Here is a 16,279-nt window from a genome sequence, read left to right as displayed (position 1 = left end):
TTTCATTCAAGTGGCTTACCTTCTAGATGGAGTAGCTTGGTACATCCTACTAGCTAGCTAATTTGCGTGGGTAGTAGACCCAGAGAATCGGAGATTCGGACTAGAGATACACAGATACTATATATGCACGCTCGTGATGCAATTCGATCAATTTCTTGCGTCCAAAAAAAGCTTTACTTGTTGCCGTGTCTCATTGAATCACCTGATTTTCTTGTATACTGTCTTTATCTAAATAATATCATCTTATGAAGTTGTCCTAAGCTAAGCTTTTTAAAGTTTGGTTGAACTTTATAAGGAAAAATGACGAATATTTATGACATAAAATTAGTATGATTAAATACAAGTATATACAACATGGAATAAGTTTTCACACCACATTTTTTTGGTGTCATTGATGTTAATACCCTTTTTATATAAAATTTGGTAAAAAAAAGTAAGCTTGACTTAGGGCAATTCTAGAAGTTAATTATCTAGGGATGGCGAGAGTATGTTAAGTCAAACAAAGTATTACTCTGTTGATTAATATAATAATCTCCATTGGGAACATCAATAAGCTAGGTAAATATATTTTGTTTATCAAGGGAAGCAATGGTACCATTATTATATCAACTGTACAAATTAATGTGCATTATATTTTTTTTAGACATGCATACACATTTATGCGATTGTAATCACCACTATGAACATATACACCCCATATCCTACAAGCACGAGAGAGAACTAGCACTAATTAATAAAAGTGGAGGTACACCGTGTCCAAATGGACAGTGTGTTTCGCCACAACAAACCTAACCAACTAAAGCACAACACTATATTGATGTGACCAAAGAAATGGATAATGCTGCAAATAAGGGAAAGAGACCTCGCAAAAGCAACTGTTGCAAATAAGAGGAAATAAAGGGGGGAAATAAAAGAAGATAGAAGATGGGGGAAACGTGGGAGGTTGACACTGTCACATGGGTGGCTCTTAATTCTAGCTTGATCTCTTCTCACAAGTCACAACGCATGCAGCTGACATCATGGCTTAAACAGGGAGGACACGATGCTTAGCTTAGTCTATAGTACAAGACTACATGGCTGAATGATTGCATTGAGGTTACAGGCTTGCTGCAGTGGAGAGGAGAGATAGTTAAGGTGGATTATACACTCCTCCATTAAAAAAACAATTCTAGGATTAAACCAAGCCAATCTTTTTTTTAAGTTTGACTACGATTACAGAAAATGGTATCGACGTCTACATCTCCATATAGGTTTATTATAAAAATATATTTTATAATTAATTTAATAATACTTATTTGGTACCATGAATGTTAGTGTGTTCTATAGATAGAATATAATCAAATTTAAGATGGCTTGACTCCTTAAAAGATAAGAATTACATCTTTTTAGGCAGAGGGGCGTATTAATAATGGAGAGTACCTTGTGTTTGTTGAAGAGTTTGCTGTTGAGCTTAATTAATCACGGGCGTTACTTGTAGAGCTAGTCGTAAGTAGGATTAGCTGCCGAGTGCAGACTGCAGGGAGCTAGCAGTACCACCTGTTGTTCTGATCCCAGTCCGATCCGAGTTGTTCTGATCGATCGCCGTTTTGCAAGTTTCTTAAAGGAGCTGGCGGTGGACCCCCACCACCAATATTCCATAGGTTCAGTTTATAGTTTAATGCCAGGAACGAACTGACGCCAGGTAGCAAGCAAAGCCAAGGCCACCGCGTCAGCAGCAGCCTGTTGGCGCCGGCCAGCCGGCCGGCCGGCCACCTCCTCATTCCCAGCGCGTCGAACGCGGCATGTGCACAGTGCACTGGCAGAGGCGGACGGCGTCAATGTACAGCCCCCAAACCCAACACTACCCAACTTGCTCCAACTCCCAACTCCTGCAGCTCGCTGTGGCTGGAGTTGGAGACTTGCAACCACCATTGCTGCCTGAAGATCATTCAGAGTGGTTACAGGGCTAGCTACAAGCCTACTACAGGCGTAAAGATTCAATCACCATCACATTCAGCAGGTCAGGTACAACGCGAGACTTTGCTGTAGCTTACCTCTAAGCCAAGCCAAGCTCCAGCCTCCACGTCACATGCTCCACCATCACGTTCACGTGCTCCTGCTTGTGCAAGCACGCAATACTCAGTCAGATCATGTGACGATTCTTTTTCTTGATTTAATTTGGAAACACGAGGCCCTGAACATGCATGGTTCCTTATATGCTTCTTAAACTTGCACACACATTTGAAAGTGCACATGAAACGAAACCTGATGAGTGATGATGGATAAATAAATGGAGAAGAGGCAGTTAATTAATAAAAATTTACCAACGCTAGCTTCTTGTGAATCATGCATGGTTTCCTGCAGTAGCAGATCACAATCACAAAGGAAAGGAAGCTAGCTAAAGCTAAGCTAAAAGGGATCTCCATCTGCTCCGGCCGGCCGTTGGTGTGGAGCATGCCAACCAGCTGTTTGTTCGCATTTACATCCACTTCCATCAGTCCGGTAGCAGCAGAGAGTTCAAGTCCAAGTCCAAGTCAGGTATTCTTATCTATCAGCCAAGCAAAAGGTTTGGTAGCAGTAGCAGTAGCACCCACAGCCACTTGTCCAAGCAACTCAAACTCGTGCAGTCATGCTTCACTTCACTCATTGGATTGGACAAATGGTACTAGTACCTTAATTACTACACCACACCATGGACTGCAGGGTTGGGTTACCAGGGGTTTTGGATTGGAGAAACACCACAAGAAAGAAGCTTTTGGAGCCAAGCGGGCTGCATGAGTAAACCAAGAAGCCACGCCTCCAGGCTGCAGCAGCCATTCTGGAATGATTCACAACACGTGGAAACGCCTGTTTTGCATGTGAGAAGGAACAAAAAGGGCACACCTCGACTCGACGCATCATCAACACGGCGGCCGTCCCGCAGTCCGTCCACCTTTAATTTCTCGCACACCCTGCTGCCTCCTTTACACTTGTCAAGCAGGAGTTGTTCGTGCGTTTCCTTCTAGCTTCAACATTCTCCAGCCCAGTCTCCAGTCTACCAGAAGCGGCTGATGCCAACCTGGACCCTCCAACATATTCCAACACAACTCTGTGTTTTTCCTGTTATTAACACTTCACTTCTCAAACCCATCTTTTTTCCCCAAGGCTGCGGGAAATTCCTGTACTGCATATATATACAAGAAAGGATAAGGGATACAGGCAGATCAGTCAAGTTTATTTGAGGAAACCATGCATTTCAAGCAACCGTTTGCTACAATATCATTCAGAAAATTCCTTGTTCTTGTTTATATTCCATGGCCAGATTTCTCAACACGCCTAGGAATAAAACAGCACATCAACTGGCCAAAAAATATTACACTACACAGCTCAACTGAACTAATAATCTTACTACAAAAGCTCCCAGCCCAAAGGCCTCAGTCAAGGAATCGGATTTATCCACTGTTCCTCAAAAAAACAGACCCTACATAACCAGCTAAACTTTACCTCCTGGCACCTATTCGTGTATAAGACAAGAACGGCGCGATTGCCTGCATCAGTAACACATATTGTGCTTAGCACTGAACGAGTTTGCCAAGTACTGTGGTATCAAAAGGGTGAAAGTACATAACTACCAAACTTGTACCTGTGGGCCTGTCCCCTCTGTGTGCATCTATGTACACCATCCAGGTAGATATCAGCAAAACTTCTGTTTCACAATGCTTGGAGCACAGTGAAAGGAAGCAATAGTTGTATCAACAGCTTAGCAGCACGAGTTCAGGAGTAGAAGTAAAACCTCAGACAGGAATATAATCATCCATCCTGCATCCTGCATGAATTAAACCAACAACAGACCTATTCAATGCCTTGAGTATTCAAAACAAAGGGGAACTAAGAAAAACTGTGTGGGGAAGATAGCAGGAAAGAAAAAAAGAACAGTTATTATCATCTCACCAATGTCACATCACTGATATGTGACTAGAACATGCTAAAACCAGTAAAGCTTTAGATGACATGTCTATCACTTCATAATGGTTTCTTTCTCAGTGACGTCCCCTACCGATACGATTTGCAAGGCTGTGCCTCCAACAAGCCATGCTGTGAGTTCTGGTTGTTGCTCAAAGTTTTTGAGAGGAAATGTGCTTCCCTCTTTTGTCTCAACACCATAGACAAAAGGAAGCCTCATTGTAAGAAAGCTCTCAGGTGGGAGGATAACTCGGCACCCAATACTGAATGATCCTTCTCGATCATGATCAGAGACATTTGATGGCAAACATGACCCCTGATTGGAAGAGAAAGGGAAAAGGCAATAACTCCACTTAGTGACCTTTTCTGTTACATCTAGGTTATGTCTTCCCATAGCTACTCTATGGGGTGAGTAAAGGAAATATATGATTCACGCTGAATATAGATGAGTGCACTTGCCTCAAACTGTACAAGTGGGCAGCTTGCCAACAGGACAGGGAAATCAGGTGTCACCTGCATTAAAGAGAACCTAGACATTAGTAAGAAGGCAAGATTACAGAACAATGTCCCTATGGATACTACAAGAAACATGTCTCAACTTCAACGGTACTATAGGAAACAGGGAGCAACTAAAAATCTATTTTCCTGGTGTAAGATTGTGATGATGATACTTCGTCATATCTAACTATGATAAAAAAAACTTCAGTTAGAACATTATAACTCACAATGAAAATCCGTTGAAGTTGCGACACGGCACCAGCAAACTTTACATCTTGATGTTCCTTCCTTTCTGAGATCTTGCAATGTGGACAGTGCATATATATTGGCAAGTTTCTGTTCATCAGTGAAAATGCTTCTCCGCCATCATCAATTGTAATGCTTGGAAAATAATGCTCCCCCCTTTTGCCATTCTGTGGATCTGAAAGCCAAGGAGAAGGTTGTGAAGTCTCTGCATCAACCCTCAGCTGCAGTGATTGCTGCTGGCTGTTTCTCCCTGATGATTGCAATGGCTTACTGTTTTTCCGTGTACTGTTTATGTCCACTGCAGATGCAATTAAACCAGATGCATTCTGGAGCAACTTTTGTGCATGCTTGCCTTCTGCTTCTTTGTTTAAATGAGGTCTTTGATACTGCAAACAGGAAGGATCAATCTCCTTCATATGTTTCTCTGACAGTAAGAAGCGATGACCATAGGGACACTCATGCTCAAATCCAACATACACAACAAACTGTTGTACCGGCTGATTAGTTTCTCTAGTCTCATCTCCAACCATCACTGGTACTATATTGCTCCCTATCTGTAAAAAGGGTTTCCCATCAGAATGTTCACTACTCTTGCTTCTGCTTGCTTTCGCAGATTCAGTTTCAGCTACAGGCCCTTGGCTGACAGCTGCATGACCTCGGCCATTAGCCTGGTCTCCTATATTCATTTGGCGCTCATCTTTTCGACCACCAGGTTTCGGTGGCCTCATCTGCTGAAGAGCAGGAAACTCGGAATCTTTTGATGTGGTGCCAGCAACAACTTCAGCAAAGGGTTTTTTCATAATAAAATTTGGCAGACCTTTACCAAAATTAATACCTGAGTTGCTCATTGGTTCCATTTCAGGTTGTTTTCCAGAACTTTCGAGCTTTGCAGATTTAATTTGTGCTGTGACTTGGGTTACAGCAGATTTTACTTCACCAGTGACCATTGGGGGAGTCTGAGGGTTCATACCAGATCTTGTGGATGAAGTAACAGTATTAGAACGAATGCCATTTCTCACTTGCCCCTTACCAACAGATATAATCCACCTTAGAAGATACCTCTCCTTGGAGCTAAATCCACTTTGGAGGAGCCCCTTTGTTGGCTTGTAATATCTTGCTCCTCCTAGACGCACCAAGCGCCAAGAAGATACTGAAAATGAACCAGCATCGCTGCCTCTTGGAAGCGCAAGGGTAGGTAGTAGATCATCGCAATTTTGGAAACAACTAAAAGACACATTGGCTGTCTCAAAGTCAAAAGGATCATCTCTAAGGCGACGTGACCGGCCACAGGCACATGCATGGAGGAATACATATCCACTAGAATGTTGCTTCATTGCATCTGATGAAGAGAAATCTCCATGCCTGCGGTGCTTACATGGTCTGCCAGTTAGGCTAACAGCGTCACATTGCTGCCTTCCAGATTCCCATATTGCCCGGCACTCATGTTCTAGCTTCTTTGAGAATACCCTGACTGCTGGTCCTTTAACCATCGAGCCAAAGGACCGCAATGCCTTCTGTAGCTGCACTTCATGCATGCTTGTGGGGTAAAAGGCAGGCAAACCTTTCAGGTAAATCTCCTTAGCAGCCGGAAGCACCCTTTGGCACCATGATGAAGAAAATTTCATGTTCAGCCCATTATTACTTTCCAAGCACGATAATGCGATCTCAATAGCATTAGATCCTGCAGCAGGAAGTTGGTCATTCTTCTCAATAGGACTTGTATGAGTCTTGCTTTCAGACTGACCACTCAGCACATTTCTTCCACTCAACAGTGCAGTTAGAATAGAGGTACTTATGGAAAACCATTTATCAAAAGTAGGGAGATCAGGTGCATTAACTGGTTTCCCAGATGCAGCTGATGCTGCTGCTGCTGCAGCAGCAGCAGCCACCATGCCAACACCAGAAACAGACCCAGCACTTGCATTGCTTGAATATCCCCCTCTCCCTCTCAGCGCATCAGACTGCCGAAATATAAAATCCTTGATCAACTGAAAGTCATCACTGTTTGTTGGGTTGTAGTTGTTTTCCAGTGAAAGAATATCCAATGGCGATTTGGAGCACAAAGAATCTTCAAATAATCCTGCAATGATGTCCAGTGGCTCCCGTTTCTTATTAACGTACCGTTCCAACAGTGCAACAACCCTCGAGGTATCGAGTGAGAACAGGGGTAAATGATGACTCATGTTACTTACACCCCTCAGGCCAATATGCCCTGGCTCCATGCCTGCAAGTACCCTGCACTTCTTGAGCAAGACACGGATCTGTCCCTCCAGGGATGAATACAGTTTTTTGCCTGAATTACCCTCAGATTTGTTTGCTGCTCGGGCAAGCATAACCACTGAACCAGAACTCTTTGAAGCTAAGCTTTGTTTTGATAATCCATCAGAGGTAGAACCCTGATTTGATGAAGATGCATCACCCATATCATCGGAACTTGCTGCAGCACTTGAAACATCAACCGCATCATCCTCAAAGACAAAGAGCAATGCAGGAATGCATTGGCCTGGCAATACAGAAGGATTTGAACTGGTTCCGGACATAAGTGAGATGGCCGAGGACTGACGACCAGCGTGACCTCCACGGCGTGCTGGAGGGGATATGGAGGAAGCCCTATGGGTTGCTCTTGTTGGGGCGTCAGAGGCAACAGTTTTGGCAGGCATTGCAGCTGCTACCAATGACTTGACAAATGGAGCCAAAGCATGCTTTGAAGATTGCAGCAGTCGGAACTTCTTTAAGGTTTGTGTGTTAAATCTGAAGCCTTCTTGCATAAATATAATTACGTGGCAGACCTAGAATGTCGTAAAGTAAAACCAATCAATAAATCCTTCATTTTGCCACAGAAAACCAAAGAAACAAGACCATGTAGTAGTCATTTGGGCAGTCAAAGGCACATGTTATCCTAGAAATATCATTATGAAGCAGTGAACTATAAAGTAACAGGCTGGTAAATCTGATGACAAAGTCTAAACTATCTATGGTCAGAGAACCAGACATTAGCCAAGCTTGAACACAGGCAAGCAATACTTTACAAGTTTAGCTCTAAGATGTCAATTCAACAAGATAGTCAATGGCAGTAATCAGAAGCATGTATAGAAAACTATGAAATTTTAAACGAGGCAAAAAGGTGTTTTAAGTGCATCAAATCGTCAATAACTAGCTGACGTGATGCAGTAGAATAGGTGGATCATATACAAACGGACAAATCAGGCAGAGGCTTTGGGGTCAGTTTGGCAGTTCGATTCCCAGGATAGCAGACCTACTCTATGTATTATAATATAATGAGCAAAAGCAGAGTAAGAATCCGAGCTCACAGAGAACATGAAGAGCATCTCCGGGTCCGGGAGGTCGCCGTCGCCGCAGCCTCTTACCGCCGCCTGGAGCGGCGCAGGCGGGGGCGTGAGGTGCAGGAACACCATCCTCCTGCCGGCGTCGCGGTGGTACCTGACGCTCCCGGCGAGGGTCCCAGCTGAGCCGCCGGGGGAGAAGACGTGGGCGTCGAGGATCCGGTCCGCGAGGCGGGCGCTCCCTGCGCCGCCGACGAAGCCGACGGCGACGACCCCGTCGCGGGAGGCGGGCGACGGTGCGGGGCTCGCGGAGGAGGGGGTCGGGGAGGCCGGCGGCGGAGTGCGGGAGAGCACGCGGACGGGCGCGGAGTGGGTCGCCGGAGCAGGAGGCGGCGGCGGCTCCATCGCCGGCGGCGAGGTGCGGGCGGAGGAGGTCGCGCTTGTTTGCCTGGAGCCTATACGTGGAGGGTGGTTTCGTTTGGGGTTAGGGAGGCCTTTCAGAATTCGGAGGGGATGGTGCAGTTGTGGGCCACAAATCTCACATTTGGTCTTGGTTCAGACTGATTTCTGGCCCATCCCACCTTGCTTGTCTAGCGTTTATTCTGCCGATTCTTTTTTACAAAGCATCACAGTCCTGACTATTCTTTGATCTATTTCTTTGTTGAACCATAAAATCCAGTTTTAGTGGGGTTTTATCTAGGTTTCATTTATAATTAATATTGTAACACATCAGTAGATTTGATGACATAGCAGATTAACTATAAAGACTGATATAGAGAGAGTTTCATATGAAATCCGTTGCTACAGTTACCAACCTAAAAGCTGACATGACCGTCTTGATAACAGCACCCTAAAGCTCTCTACTGAAATTTGGTCTAATGCATGGTGGTTAAATTGTCGACCATGTTTTTTTTTGCTAAGCACATTACAAAACCTAGACACTCCTTTCCGTAAAAAAAAACTAACCAATTGATAATAAAAATGAAATGTGTGTGGCACCGACACTGCTATGTCTTTAGGCACGCGTGCCGAGGCACCCTCACTGGTGACTGGACTGGACACATGCGGTCGGGCCGGGGCGTCGGCGGTGCGGACTGCGGAGAGGAGAGAAGAGGCCGTCGGTCCGGCCGGGTGTGGCCCGCCCAGATCAACCCGGCCCGTTTTCACCTGAGAATAGATGGAGAGCCCAGTTAAACCGGGCAGGTAAAAAAAAAACTGCAGCCCCTCGTGGTGGTGGGCCTGGCGACCATCTATTTATTTATCCCATCACGTCCATCCATATGCATCCCACGCACACACGGGTGACACAGCACAGCACAGCCAGCAGCAGCAGCTTTCCCTGTCACGCTCACACGCCTGCAGGCCGGCCGCCATTGCCAATCATTGATCGAGCTCGCAGCTCGCTCGTCGGCCGTCGCATTGCGACGCCACCGATGGCCGCCGCCGCGCCTGCCGGGCACCGGCACGCGCTGCTTGGAGTTGGTGCGGCGGCGCCGCCCCTACTGCTGCTGCTGCTGCTTCTTCTCGTAGCAGCAGCAGACGCGCAGCAGCCGCCGTCGCCGGGGTTCTACCCGAGCAAGCGTTACCGTGCGCGTCCCTTCTCCCGTGACTTCCGCGCCCTCTGGGGCGCGCAGCACCAGTCGGTGTCCGGCACCGGCAACGGCGGCGGCGTGACCATCTGGCTGGACTCGACGTCCGGGAGCGGGTTCAAGTCGCGTCGCGCGTTCCGGTCGGGCTACTTCGGCGCGTCCGTGAAGCTGCAGGCCGGGTACACGGCGGGGGTCATCACGGCGTTCTACCTGTCCAACGCGGACGCGCACCCGGGGTTCCACGACGAGGTGGACATGGAGTTCCTGGGCACCACGCCCGGGCGGCCATACACGCTGCAGACCAACGTGTACGTCCTCGGCTCCGGCGACGGCGGGCCAGGAAGGGTCGTCGGAAGGGAGGTCAAGTTCCACCTGGACTGGTTCGACCCCACCGCCGACTTCCACCACTACGCCATCCTCTGGAGCCCCACCCACATCATGTAAGACCTCCTGTCTGTCAATGGCGATGCTGCTTTGCTGCTGCTACAGATAGGAGTAGATTTTTGCTACTTGTGTGCAATGCCACACAAATGCAACCGGCCGGCCAATCAGCAACAGGGACAGGGACAGTGTGTCGCTGTGCCGTACGTACGGCGCCTGCAGGAGGCCGTACCGCTGCTTTTAACTGACGCTTGCTGCACGCCTACCTCTAGCTCCTCACTGTCACTGACAAATGAAGCAGTCCAGTCGTCGTCGCATCGCATCTAATCATTCAGCAGCTGTGCTACGTATGGGTATGCATCACGTACTCACTCATGTCCGTGTACATACATGCAGCTTCTACGTGGACGACGTGCCGATCCGGCGGTACCCGCGGCGGAGCGCGACGGCGGCGGCGACGTTCCCGCGGCGGCCGATGTGGGTGTACGGCTCCATCTGGGACGCCTCGTCCTGGGCCACCGACGACGGCAGGTACAGGGCCGACTACCGGTACAGCCCCTTCGTGGCGCGCTTCTCGGGGCTGCTCCTCCGCGCCTGCTCGCCGCGCGCACCGCCGCGGTGCCGCGCGCCCAGCGGCGGGCCCGGCGACGCGCTCAGCCCGCAGCAGGAGGCGGCCATGCGGTGGGTGCAGCGCAACCACATGGTGTACAACTACTGCCTCGACCCCAAGCGAGACCGCAGACTCACCCCCGAGTGCATTCACCACGCAGACGCAGGCGATACATACCCAGTAGCTCATAATGCTACTAGCTCCTAGCTCCTATATATGTGCTTAAATACTAGTAACCATCATCATCATATCTACCATAAATCTGTTCTCTAATATTAAAGAGCGGAAATTTTATTTATCCTTTGTCGCTCATAACCATCCGATGTGCATTCGACAGTTTTTTTTTTGTGTGTGGTACGACCTACTACACATTGTTGCAGTGCAGACCCTGTAATAAGGCGTCTTGAACGAGGGCCACGTTTAGTTGGCCGAATTTGGCGCCGTCGGATTCACTGCAGCACACTGTAGCATTCCGTTTGTATTTGGTAATAATTGTCCAATCGTTGACTAATTAGGCTCAAAACGTTCGTCTCGCAAAGTACAACCTAACTATACAATTAGTTTTTGATTTCGTCTACATTTAGTACTCCATGCATGTACCACAAGTTTGATGTGGCGGGGAATCTTCTTTTTACACAGTGCCAAAGTTGGGAGTTGGGAGCAACTAAACAAGGCTGAGGATAGGTGGGAGGAGGACAAACATAACATTGAAGGTTTGTTGGATTAGTCTCTAATCCAATGAGGCTAGAGGGGATCGAGGGTTTATTTGGTTAGTCTTCGATCCGAGAGGATTGGAAGGGGTTCAGAAAGATTCTGTCCACTACACATCAAAATCCTCCTCAATCCTCTCTAATCCTGTGGAACGGAGGATAACCAAACAAGCTTTGAGAGGGATGTAGTCCTTATAAGTTAGAATCCCTTTGATCCCCTTCAATCCTCTTAAATTGGAGGCTAACCTGAACAAGGCTTGAGTGGGACATGAGAGATAAGAAGTACAAAATACAGGAGTAAAAATATAACTCACATATAGCCTGTTCGGTTGGTTGGTTCATATCGTTGCTGGATCGTGAAGAAGTACTGCTGGCTGGTTTGTGTGAGAGAAAAATACTATTCCGACTGAAAATTTACGATCGTTTTGCTCCAGCCGAACATGCTGATAAAGGTTTAGCTAGTGTCTAAAAAACATCTACCTAAACTTCGGCTACAACTAAATTTTAGTCCTAGTGAAGTCAAATTAAAATACAGGAGTTGTCCTTGAACTTATTTCGGAGTGCCATTCAAATCCCCAAACTACTAAAACACATGTTTACGTCCTCGAACCTGTCTCTGTGTCTCATCTAGGTTCCGCACTTCTGAAATTATTCTTTTATTAGGTCCCTCGGTGTATCATCTAGGTCTATAAACTTAGCATGGTGTGTCAATTAGCTCCAAATAGATCCAATCTACTCCGCATCATATGATGGCACATACCGCAACGGTTGGATCCACACCTCGTTCTTAGGAACTTAATGGAAAAGCAATCGTTTGTCTTCCTCTCCTGTCTAAGGAGCACTATCTTTGCCCTTGTCACCACCACTCCAGATGACGTTGTGGCCTTTGATGTGGAAAATGATGAAGGCATAGTTTGAGGATGGCACGTTGGTCTCTGTGTGATGCAAAGGAGAGAGAGCATTGAGACAAAGGTGAGAGAGACCAACATATGTGGGCTGGTTATAGCTTGTTTGACCTAAATGACATATCGTGAGACAAGTTTGAGGACTAAATAAAATGAACTTTTCAGTTTTTTAACCGGATAACATCCCAAGACAAATTCTGGTACATGAAAACGTGTTTTAGGAGTTAGGCGACTTGAATGACATAACGAGATAAGTCTAAAGATCGCTCATACATCTTACTCTTCAAACAAACACTTACTAGTTTATTATTAATCTCTCAACATAAGATTTACAGAAGCAAGGTGTCTCTACATGTTCTATATGTTTCAGAAAAAGAAAAGTTGCTCTTGTTATACTAAGGGCGTGTTGGCTTCCCGCCTCCTAAAATTTAGTCACTGTCACATCGACTACGGTAAACATGTTTGACACTATTTAAAGTATTAAAAATAGACTAATTATAAAACTAATTATACAGATTGAGATGAATCTATTAAGTTTAATTAGTCCATGATTTGATAATATGGTGCTACAGTGAACATATGCTAATGATGAATTAATTAGGCTTAATAGATTCGTCTCACGAATTAATCACGGCTTCTGTAATTAGTTTTGTTATTAATATCCGAACACCCGACATGACAATAGATATGATATCCAACATGACACTTTCTAAACTTTAGTGCATGGATCCAAATACCCTGGGATGACAAGGACTCTTACTGAAATTTTGTGCACGGGGCCGTGGGTAATGCATGGCTATAGCTACCTAGCTTGTCATTCGTGTCTGTAAATAGCTTTTTGCACATAAGGGCGCGTTTAGTTCCCAAATTTTTTTGGGTTTGGCTACTGGTCGGCTACTGTAGCACTTTCGTTTGTATTTGGTAATTAGTGTCTAATTATGGACTAATTAGGTTCGAAAGTTTCGTCTCGTGATTTCTCACCCAACTGTGCAATTAGTTTTTTTTCGTCTACATTTAGTACTTCATGCATGTACCGCAAGATTCGATGTGACACTTTAGAGTGAAAATTTTTGGAATCTAAACAGGGCCTAAATCTGTGTGTGTGTGTCATGCGTGCGATGATTGCGTTTCTTTCAAGTGAAGACAGTGAGAGTTTGGATGAAGATATTTTGTCTTGACGTCGTGTGCCACACACTCTTGTCTTGGGCATTGCCTCTCCGGCTCTCCCTCAGCTGGGATTGGGGTTCCGTGAGTGTCAGGAACCAGCCGATGACAAGCGAAACCTGTATAGATGCACACATACTGTATAGCTTTGTTCAGCAGAACTCCACCTCCAGGAAACCTGTGTGAATCATCTCGTTTGTAATTTAGATTAAAAAAACATAATATTTAAACCACTTCAATTGAACCAAAGTAAACATGCATATATCTCGGAGTTGTAGCTGCGCCATGAAGACTTTTTTATGTATGAGACCTTCAGTGCGCAATAATACGATCAGAAATTAAGTCATCACTATAATCTTAAAAAATTTTGTCAACGTGATTTCGTTTTAACTGACAGCGATTCACCTCTTTTATCGCAAGTGTCAATTTGGTCATCTCACGAAACACATATGCATCTACCAGGCTTGATCGTCGGTGACATAAAAATTAGCAAAATATATGTGGTCTCTCTAATCACATATATTTGCAATGTATTTACTTGTATATAACAAAGGTTATGGCGAACTGATCATAGATCAGTTGGTTAGGTTCCTTGTGGTGGAACCTGCCCATCCGGGTTTAAGTCATCGACTTGACACAGGTGCTCGTATTTTGCTGGATTTATTCTATGATTTAGCGGGTGGTGACTTTGTGAATCTCAAGATCTGTCGGCTCAGTCCTTTGAAGATGCTCATAACTATATAATTCTTAAAAAAGAGTTATTCGTTTAAAAAAGTTAAAATAATTTGTAATTTAAAACAGAGACCAGCAGGTATCACCTGTGAGTTGATCGAACGACGACGATGCGACCTGATTTAATTTGGAGGACGAGCTGATCCATTCATCTCTTTTATTATTTTATTATATTAAGAGGAAAACTTACTGGTCTGTCCGGTGTATATCTAAACATGGATTAATTTGTAGGCAGTAATAAGCCAGCTGCCGCCACCGACATTTCACGTGTGGACAGACAGGCAGGCATTCTCATTTATTCTAGTCAACTTCATATAACTGAGCGGTAGATTATTAGTAGTAGCATGTAAGACTTTTTTAAATTTGATCAAGTTCATAAAGAGTAATATCAACATTTATAATTTTAAATTGGTTTGTTTACTATAAAAATACGCTTATTTTATTTATAGTTGATCTAGTGATATTTACTCGGCGTCATAAATATTAGTAATTTTTTTGTATCTATAAATCTGATCAAATTTAAATTTGTTTGACTTCATAATAAGTCAGTATTTCATTTTTTTTACAACAAGAATAAAAAATGCTATAGTTACGGAGGGAAATGGGGAATAAGATGCCAAGGATGGAACTGCGCGCGTACGAGTGAATTTAATGGAGGCCTTATTGATTGCTGGAACTAGTCCACCGGCTGCTGCTGCCAACGACCAATTTTATTTAGTTAATTTTTTTTTCACAGCGCCATCATCGATCGGAGATTACCCATGCCACGATGGCACGATGCATGCATAAGCAAAAGTATCTACTTCCACTGTCCTATTGCATACAATATTTCTAGTTTTCTACTAAGGCAATCTATTTTTTTTAAACGAATCATATAGGAGAGCTGCGGACTATATTAAAAAGAAGATGAACCCAATTGAGAAACAACAAACGACATCAACACAGAAAAAAACAGGAAAAAAACAACTCAGGCCGGTTGGATTGGGACATCAACACGTGCCGAACTCAAACTCAAAGAGAAAAACAACTCTAAGCGGTCGAATTGGAACATCGACATGACCTCAGCACAGTCGCACACTGCATCGCCTCGAAACCACAGCCGGTAGCTACATTGCATCGCCGTCCTCCAGCCGACGAAGGCGTCAAGACAGAACGCCGTCGTCACCGCTTGCGTCGTCGTTGCTGACGAAGTCCCACACCGAGATAGCCCGCTGTGAAGCAGAGCTAGTCGCCGTAGGCCGCCGCAGGCCGTGTAGCCTTCCCACAATCGAATCCGCTTGTGCCGCCTCTCAAGACGTTGTCCCACGTCGGACTAGCCACTGCCAAGCAGGACTAGCCGCCGTAGTCCGCTGCAAGCTGCAACTCAAGCATGAGCATCTGTCTTTGGCACTCACCAAGCTGACCCCGACCATCGAAATCCACGAGCGAACCCTCAACCTAGCTGCCTCAACGAAGGTGAAGTGTCACACACCAATTCGAGCAACCATTAGTGCGCCTCCTTGCACCGGAACGATCGCCGCTGAGCGGGACCGCCCGCCACCACCCCACGCAGGCCGTCGCCGTCCACGCCACCACGGCGCCAACGCCACACAATCAGCACAGCCGCCCACCACCACGACGTTTGATGGCGCCTGGCCGGCACCTCCGCTTCCCCCCGCACGGTCGCCTTCATGCTCACTGTACCGACGTAGCCGAGCCAACACATCGTCGTCGCTGGTGTTAGTTCTCGTCGTCGGCCTCCATCCCCATCACCGGCGCCGCACACTACCGCCACCTCGAGAGCACCAGATCCGGCCTAGGGGAGGCCGAATCCGGCTACCAAGGCACCGGAGCCGCCGCCACTGTCGCCGCGCCCGTCGAAGTCGCCGGCGAGGTCCACGACGGCGAGCAGCAGCCTCACCCACGCAGATACTGCTCCTCCGTCGCGCCTCCACGTGCTCGCCGCTCCTCAGCGCGCAGGTACCGCACCATGGCCGTCGGCGACGAGAACTTCGCGCCTCATGGAAGACCACACATGCCTGCGCGAAAGGCCTCGCCGCCACCATCCCAGGGGGGGGGGGGCGCGGGCATCCCGGCAGCCACCTCCAGCAGCAGCGAGGGGGAAGGGAGGGGACGGAGAGCTGGCGGCAGAGCTCGGGTGGTCGCCGCTCGAGTCGCCTGTGCGGGGGGCGACGCGGGGGCTAACGCGTTTAGATGGGTGTCAATCTATTTTTAACTTTAATCAAGTATATATTATATC

The 16,279-nt window shown here is 46.4% G+C and overlaps 2 protein-coding genes across 2 annotated transcripts; one reads left to right on the top strand and one right to left on the bottom strand.

Annotated features, from left to right (window-relative positions):
* Positions 1-3,203: 3,203 nt before the first annotated feature.
* LOC136468043 (uncharacterized) lies at positions 3,204-8,436 on the bottom strand. The gene is made up of 6 exons (XM_066466901.1): positions 7,977-8,436; positions 4,647-7,454; positions 4,381-4,434; positions 3,910-4,237; positions 3,602-3,784; positions 3,204-3,506 (listed from the first exon to the last, which is right to left on the bottom strand). The coding sequence occupies exons 1-4, from the start codon at positions 8,352-8,354 to the stop codon at positions 3,977-3,979; spliced, it is 3,501 nt and encodes a 1,166-aa protein (XP_066322998.1). The 5' UTR covers positions 8,355-8,436; the 3' UTR covers positions 3,204-3,506; positions 3,602-3,784; positions 3,910-3,976.
* An 809-nt stretch (positions 8,437-9,245) lies between these two features.
* On the top strand, positions 9,246-10,969 carry LOC136468044 (xyloglucan endotransglucosylase/hydrolase protein 31-like). The gene is made up of 2 exons (XM_066466902.1): positions 9,246-9,978; positions 10,316-10,969. Exons 1-2 carry the CDS (start codon positions 9,383-9,385, stop codon positions 10,734-10,736), a joined length of 1,017 nt encoding a protein of 338 aa, XP_066322999.1. The 5' UTR covers positions 9,246-9,382; the 3' UTR covers positions 10,737-10,969.
* The last annotated feature ends 5,310 nt before the right edge of the window (positions 10,970-16,279 follow it).

Source organism: Miscanthus floridulus, chromosome 7 (assembly GCF_019320115.1).
Source record: "Miscanthus floridulus cultivar M001 chromosome 7, ASM1932011v1, whole genome shotgun sequence".
Classification (NCBI taxonomy): Eukaryota; Viridiplantae; Streptophyta; class Magnoliopsida; order Poales; family Poaceae; genus Miscanthus; species Miscanthus floridulus.
Note: the sequence above shows the minus strand (reverse complement) of the source record. Positions and strands in the feature narration are given on the sequence as shown.